The sequence below is a fragment of the Sarcophilus harrisii genome, chromosome 2 (assembly GCF_902635505.1).
Source record: "Sarcophilus harrisii chromosome 2, mSarHar1.11, whole genome shotgun sequence".
NCBI lineage: Eukaryota > Metazoa > Chordata > Mammalia > Dasyuromorphia > Dasyuridae > Sarcophilus > Sarcophilus harrisii.
This window is the reverse complement of record NC_045427.1, coordinates 144,540,356-144,548,472: the sequence shown is the minus strand read 5'-3', so window position 1 is coordinate 144,548,472 and position 8,117 is coordinate 144,540,356. Positions and strand designations below refer to the sequence as shown.

At 34.1% G+C, this 8,117-nt stretch overlaps 1 protein-coding gene across 1 annotated transcript in view; it reads right to left on the bottom strand.

The window, feature by feature from the left end:
* Positions 1-3,166: 3,166 nt before the first annotated feature.
* ACSS1 (acyl-CoA synthetase short chain family member 1) overlaps positions 3,167-8,117 on the bottom strand; it is a 65,765-nt gene continuing 60,814 nt past the window's right edge. Inside the window, exon 14 of the mRNA XM_003759030.4 lies at positions 3,167-6,182. Within this exon, the coding sequence (XP_003759078.1) occupies positions 6,006-6,182 (177 nt within the window). The 3' untranslated portion in view covers positions 3,167-6,005. The remainder of the gene's footprint in view (positions 6,183-8,117) is intronic.

Genomic DNA, 8,117 nt, shown 5'->3' with positions numbered 1-8,117 from the left:
CCCATGACACAATATTAATCCATATTCTTTGAATTCAACTAAAATTCCCAAATCTTTTTAATGTGAGCTTTTGTTAAATTAAATTTGCCTCCATTCTATACTTCATTCTATATACAGTTGAATTTTTTAACCAAAGGACATTTTTATACTTATCTTCCACATTATTAAATTTAGTCCAGGGTTTCAATATGTTCATATCTTTTTGGATCTTAACTCAAAAATAACAAATCAACACATATTTAGAAGCGGTTTTTGTAGGGTATCTGCTGTATCAAAATTGAGTCAATAAAAAAAATTTTTAATAGTTAAGTACCTGCTAACACAGATCCTTAAATAAAGTGTTCTCAGTCCCCGGGATTCAAAGACAAAAACTTCTTTCCCTAAAGGAGTTTACATTCTACCAGGGAAATACAATATAAATATAAATCATAAATGTGAAATGTAGAGAATATACAAAGTAATTTCAAGCAAAGAGAAAACTGGGGTAATCAAGAAAGGCCTTATGTAAGAAAAAGCACTGAAACTGTGGAGGAAAATTGGAGGAAATTTTAGGGATTCAGTAAATTAAGTTAAGGAAATCCATTCCAGAGATCAAAGAACAGCACCTGTGCTAAAGAAGGTAGGAGATGAAGTATCAGTTACAAGGATTAGTAAACAGGCAAATTTGACTTAAATGAAAAGGGATTATCAAGAATTCTAAACCTGTCTTTAAACAAAAGTACTCTTTTACTTGAAAGGCCTTAAGTCTGCTTCCATAAGAATTCAAGAATCATTGATACAAATGCTGCCATTAAGCTTCTCCTTGAGTTTTAGAGTGCTTGGGGAAATCTTTCTTCCCCGCCCCAACCTTTTTTTTTTTTTTTCTATTTCAGATCAATAAGTAGATATTCTTTAAGGGCAAAATTTTTTATATGAAAATAAGCAAAATTAACAAAACTAAAATGAACATTGTGATCATCCTGAAATATTTCACTTTCTAAAAAGTTTGCTAAAACTTGTCCATATATTTCTCCCTTTTTTTTTTCTATTTCCCATTTTTAAAAAACTCACCAACTTTTCTTTCTCCACCATTACATTATATCTTATCCTGTCCTGTCTTTTATTGGCTCAAACTTGGTGGGCACAATTATATAAACATTTATTAATCATGTGCCAGGCTTTGTGCCCTGAAATAAAGATTAAAAACCCAACCATCCTTGCCAACCTGAAAACATGTATGATTTAATAAAGAAGCTACACACAAATAAGTGTGATACAAAATGCAATGGAATGAGGCAAACAAAATTCTTTAATATGAGGGGGGTGATAATTTTCAAGTAGGGCAATCATAGAAAAATTGGATGAGAGTTCTAGAACCAGACCTTAGATGTTATCTGGTCCACGCTCCTTGGTTTTTAGATCAGTAAACAAGTCTAGAGAAGCTAAGTGGCTTGCCAAAGATGCCACAGATGGTGAGCAATTGAGTATGGAGACAAAATTAAAAGCTTCATGGAAATGACTGAAATGAGTTGGGTAAGGAAAACAATAAATCAGTGCAAAGAAATGCACAGAGGTAGAAGATCACAGAAGTTCCTGGGGAACACAGCTGTTATTTGGTTTGTCTGTTGAATAGTTTGTAAGAAAAAGAACAGTACAAGGTGAAGCAGGAATTGTAGGTTGGAAGCAACTTGTAAATAGTTGTAATTAAGGAGGAAAGGTCCTATTGCTTGCCAAGACTGAAATTTTAGAGGATTTCCTTCAGCCTTCCTGGTCCACTGAAAAACCAACTTAGAGCAGCACTAAGTTCGATTCATATTCTTTGAAAGTGTGCCCTGACATTTTTTCATGAAAAGAGAACTCAATTATAGCAAAATTCACCTTCAGTAGGATGTTTTTCTTTTCTGCCCCACCACAGAGGGAGGTACTTTCCCCAGACACTGAAAAGGAAAGGTGTTGTGGAGGAAAGTGTGCTGAATTAGGCGTCTACTAAGCTACCCCTTCAGCCTTGGCTCTACCACTTATAACTCTGCTTTAGGCAAATCCTTTAACCATTTGGAGCCTGTTTTCTCAAGTGTATGGGGATAATGATACTTTCGTTACCGGATTATTATGGTCTGATAAACGTGGGCCATATTCCCAATTCTCTTCTTTGGTTAAGTCTTCTTCCTCTCCACCCCACCCCTCACCTAAAACAATCCATAAGAAGTTATGCCTCACTCTTCAACTCAAAGCATACAGCTCAAAACACTTAAGATTCCTTTTCTCCCCTCAGTTTGTATGACTCCTGCCTCCCCACATTGAAAGTGTACAGGTCTTTCATTTGATCTTGAGCAGGTCACTTCACATTTTCATCTGCCAAATGAGGAATTTGGATTGGTTGATATTTAAAGTTCCTTCCAACTCTAAATCCTCTGACTATATATTCTGCTTATTGTAGATATCACATTTAAAAGATCCAGGGATCATTCACAAGTATTGAGAATTATGAGAACACACTGGCAATACTAAACTGTCCTGTTAGATCTTTATATTTTTCATAGTAAAAAGAAAAACGTCTATATATGCAATCTCTATATGAATAGGCACTTTAATTTAGATTAGAATCTTTTTAGAAAGTCTCAGATTCAATCATCACTCCATATGGAGCTTATTTGCAGACTCTGAATTTCCCTGAAGAATTTCCCTGGAGCAATTAGCTTTTATTTCTAAGGTTGTGTGGAAAATTCATTTCTTTCTTGGTCAAGTAAGTTCATTTTTTCCCTTTTCCCCAATTATCTTGTAATGGGCTGAAGCATAAGTTGATGCACTGAGGTCTCAAGCATGTGAGGCTAAATAGTCTCAATTACTCTATTAATATATATGCTTGGAGAAGGAATGGCCCCTGCCCACTCTTTGTGCAAGTCCTGATGTGTTGTATAGGAAATGACGATTTTGGTGGGTGGAGGCAGAGGGGCGGAGAGAGGAACAGAAAGAGACACCTGGCTCCCTTCTTGTCACAGCTGCTCACATTGCTATGGAGATCCCCCTTCACCTCTGTTGGCTGGGTCCTGTCGCAGCTGCCCATATTGCTATCGCAATCCCCCTTCACCTCAAAAAGAATAAAGATTGAAGATTTTCCCTTAACCTGAATTCCTCACTCGGGCTGATTTTAAAATACGCAGTCATCACATTATCTCATTATTTATTGTAAAACATCCTGTAGAAGGTAGATTGTGATGTTTTGCACATATGATTGTTGTGCAATTTTTTTTTTCTTTTTTGGACATAAAACCTTACTAGTATATCTGGACCCCTTGAAGAGAAAATCTTTCAGAAAGCTGAGCTTTCCAGACCATTGGTTTATCAAACACAAAGTTTTGTTTGGAATTATTTTTATAGAAATCTTTATAAAGTACATTACTCCTTTTCTTGCTTTCTTTAACAGAATGTACTAAAGGTAATCTTTTCATATCTTAGAATCATTGTACATATCAACTTATTGTATTTCATGATAATAAAGTCTTACTTTAGGGATTCATGAAGGGCTCAGCACCATGTGTACTGGTTGTTGGCCTTTGTGCTCAAAGAAGACCACAATGACATAACTATGTTGGGGTTGAGGTACAGTTTATCCCATCTGTATCTAATCATTCCAGTACAAGCTCAGAAGACTGCCACAAATCCATGAGAATTTTTGGAATGGAAACGTCTCTAAATTTGTACATCTCACATTTCTTTTGAGCTACACAGTTGTTTTACTGGTAGAACATAGCAGCCTCTTTAATGAGCCATCCTGTATCAGTGTTTCCCTTATCTCACAATCACTTCCAAAGTTCTTCAGAGAGACCTTGAGAGTATCATTGTATCATTTCTGGTTACTGCTTACTAGTCTAGAACTGTTGTATTTTTAAAATTCTTTTCTCTGCTTTTTATAGTTTCTTGCCGACAGCTATTGCTTTTCTCTACTAAGAATCTCCTCAGAGCTTCTAATTTGTTGTTTTTTTCTCTGAGTTTGGAAAATAGAACATAAGATCAAAAATTTAGAGTTAGAAATGATCTTGAAGATCATCTGATCTAACTTTCTTTTTAATAGGTGAGAAAGCTGAGGCCCAAAGAGTTTAAATAACTTGCCCAAATTCAAAAATACAATAATGATGGTATTTGAATGCAGAATCTCTGACTCCAAATCCAGCATGCTTCCTACTGTGCCAGACAAACTATTTAAAATTGTGAATAAAAGAAGAGTAAAAAGACTCTGAGTAAGGGCTTCTTAATGAATAAAAGAGCTTCATTACACAAATATTGTGAAATTCATTTTTGACTCAGAGGCCAATTTTTTGGCTTCACTTTAATGAGCATTTATTATTTCCTGGTCCTCAGTTGTGTTCCATAGAGATGAGTTTCTCAGAATAATTGTGGGCTACTTGTACATCTCCCCCTTTTATGAAACAATATTGAAAAGGTTTTCTTTCTTTTATTCTTAGTTAATTATGCCTATACTTTAACTTGTCCTTAGTAAGACACTGAGTAGAACAGAATGACATTCTTTTTCATCAGTGTCATGACAGTAAACTTATTTTATTTTAACTCATTTGCAGATCAATTCTAAGTCCATAGATCCTACATTTTGAAGTCTTTCTTTTATCACTGGCAATTCTTTACAAGAACCATGGACTACCAAACAAGATAATAGAGCTTTGACTAATATATAAAAAAATTTAAAATTCTAAGTATATTATTCTCTTAGTGATTGTATTTTACGAGCTTTAATAGTGAACAAATCAAAATTTATGATACCTACATAACTAATATTTAATGTCTATATTAGCTAATTATTGTCAGCCACTTTTATTGACAATATTCCAAATGTTCACTATTAAGTCAACAATTTTTTAGTCTGTTACTGTCAATACTAGCTACTTGATTAACAATAAGGCACTTTTATAAAATAGATTTCTTGTTTTGTTTTTAATTAATTAATTAATTCAGAACTTTGAACTGTCCTTTTTTCTATACCACCCCTCCACAATCATGTAGAACCGAAAATATTTTTCAAGAATACAAAAGATTTTAGTGCTTATTGTAATAGATCATTTGAATTTTCATTAGTTACTTTTGGCAGTGCCACAGTTTAGAGTATTAATGACCTGTAGCCAAAAAGAATTCTGAGGGAAAAAAAATTCCATCCGGAACAAAAAAAAAAAAAAAAAAAAAAAAAATGAATTGTCCAGAACTTAAGATTGAACAAATTTATAGCCAAGCTTTTAGAAAATTAATTCTGTTCTATGTATATAATGAGATGTAGTCCTAATAGGCAAAATGAGATCATTTGAAAGACATCAAGATATAATTAATATGATTGTGTTAATTAATCATTCTATTTTCAATACCTGTCTCTTAAATTCCTTAAACTTTATGAGTAAAAATATACCCATGTCATTTGCTCTCAGTAAGAGTTAAAATGATTTTTTTTATAAATGCAGCTATCTATTCTATAATGATGTTACAAAAAATGTATACAAATAAATTCATACATTAAAATTCTCTATATGCTGTTCTCAAATAAGAAAGTATAAAAATAAAGACTCTACAGCTATTATACCTAGAACCATATGGGTAAAAATATTGCTTCTAATTTTAAATCTTCCAAGAAGGCACATTTTAACTTTTGTATCTTTTGCATCTCAAGGGGCCACTAATATATGAGGTTGATAAATAAATTCCTTTTACCATCAATCCTTTTCCCCAAAATTCAAATTAGGTTCCATTTTCATGAAGATGAGTAAATCTCAATTTTAGTTTTGCCTCTTATTAATTTCATTACTAGTTCTTCTTCCAGGGGAACAAAATAGGGTGAGGCTGGGGGAAACACAACAGGCCTTATGTATAATCACTAGATTCTAAGGTGATTGTAAAGAACTTTTTCCTGATTTGAAAACAAAGCAATTTCAGGAATATGTCCTGAGAAAAGACAATAAGGAACTGTTGTATTTGGTTTTGGCCAAGCACATTTTGGAACTTCCAGGTTGATGCACATTTCTTCTCTATTAAGAGGCAGATAACTTGTCTTTGTGTTTCTGATAGGCCTTTAAAATTTCAGAAATCACTGAAGGGTCCTCCAGAGTAGTAATGTCTCCCATATCCTGAGTACTGTCAGTGACTATTTTCCTTAAGAGTCTCCTCATGACTTTTCCAGACCGAGTTTTTGGAAGACGTTTTACCACCTAATAAGAAAAAGAAAAGGGAGGAGAGCATTATTATAATTTGGAAATTACACCATCACTATTAGGAACTGAGGATAGCTATAAAGAGAATCTGATTGAGTGATAAAATGAAAAGGTGTTTTCTCTGGGCCACTTTATTACTTCATATAAAAAAGTAATTTTTTAAATAAATTAATTTTTATAATTCATGCTACAAAGAGATTCCTTGAGTGGTAGTTCCCAATGATACACCCTATATTTACCTTATAGGATGATAATTTCTTGTCATAGTAGTCTTCAGATTTCTGTGTTAGCCTCCAATGTAAAACTAATCTTGGCAAGTAGAACATGAACCCCATATTGAAATTTATAATTGACTATCACTTACAAATATTTCTCTTTTTTCTTTAATTTCCTTACTTATATGGAGATAGGTGTCTACACCAAACACACTCCATTCATAATAAGTGCATCATTCAAAATAAATAAGAGCATCATGTTTAAATACACTTCTCTTGGACTTCTATCTTCTTTGCTTGGCATTCAATTTATTTTATGTGTAAAGAGGTCACTTGGGACAATGGATATAATAACTAGACACCAACGTTTCCACTTAAATTCATTACCCAACAATATGGTGTTAACAGGGTAAGAGTCTGCATATATTCCTTATTAAAGGTCAAGCCTTGTCAAAGGATACATAAGGAATCCAAAAGGTCTTAAACCTCAACAGGTTTCTCTAGGCACCCCCTCTATGTTCATCTCTAGTTTAAAATTTTCCTCTCCTGCAAATTAAATCAGGGCGCCCTGATGCATGTTACTCAACAACCCCCAAATCTAAATATATCTCAGAGAATTTGAGAAGGCTTTCTGGTTCCAGGCCACTTATTCAATACACTAGCAGAATTGTCTTTATAGAGTGTCTTACCTAAAATCTCTGATCTCATTGTGAAACTGGGAAATCAGCAAGTCTTCCACAATTTATTGTTCTCAGAAAGTTGTCTAGAGCGCTGAGAAGTTAAATGACTTGCCCATGATCATGCAGACAATATGAGTCAGAAGTGGGATACATACCTCAGTACCTTCCACCTGCCCTCTCCCTCTTCCCAAAGTTTTGGGCATTGTGTTAAGTACTTTCAATGTTGTCTTCATCATATTCCCTAGAGATTCCCCAAACATGCCTTTGTATGGACCCAAACCTTCAATGTCCTTGGTGGTCTAACACATGACAGTTATTAATATTCCACAAATCTTATGTCTGCTTTAATACTTAGAAAAATCTAAATAATCACTGTCTTGAACACCCAATGAAAATACATAGATGCTCCCATCTCCCAAAAGTAAGCCATCCTATGCAGAAAATCTGATGACCTATATTAATAAAGAGGAGTTTCCACAACAGGACTTAATGTACCATGGAAGTCAGATCCAAACCAAATCAAAATCTTTCCTTGTACCTGTGAGAACCAGATAATAAATATTCTGATAAGAAGGACCCCTTGTATTACCATTCTCTCCATGATATTCTCCCTAAGAGTCTCCATGAAACATTAAATGCCACAATTTTTGAAGAATCAAAGTTACTTATTATCTAAAAATCAATGAAGAGCCATAGTAATCCTAAACTGGCTACAGTATATTGCCAATGATAACTTACATACAAGTGGCATAAAACATCAAGATATTTAAGATCGAAAAAGAGAGGTGCCTGTCATATAATGACAACAAGAGATAATAGGTGGTCAGACTAAATATAGAAGTGATGCCCATGGAATGTTTAAAGGCCTAGGAAGCTAGTCTCTGTAGGACTTATGGGTACATCGATAAAAGAAGCACAGGATGAGGAGCCAAATAAGGGTTGTAGCTTGTACCACTGAAGACAGTGCCCATATTATTGAGATCATGAGGCCACTGCAATATAATAAAAAGCAGTAACTCTACTGAACTGGGACAAAA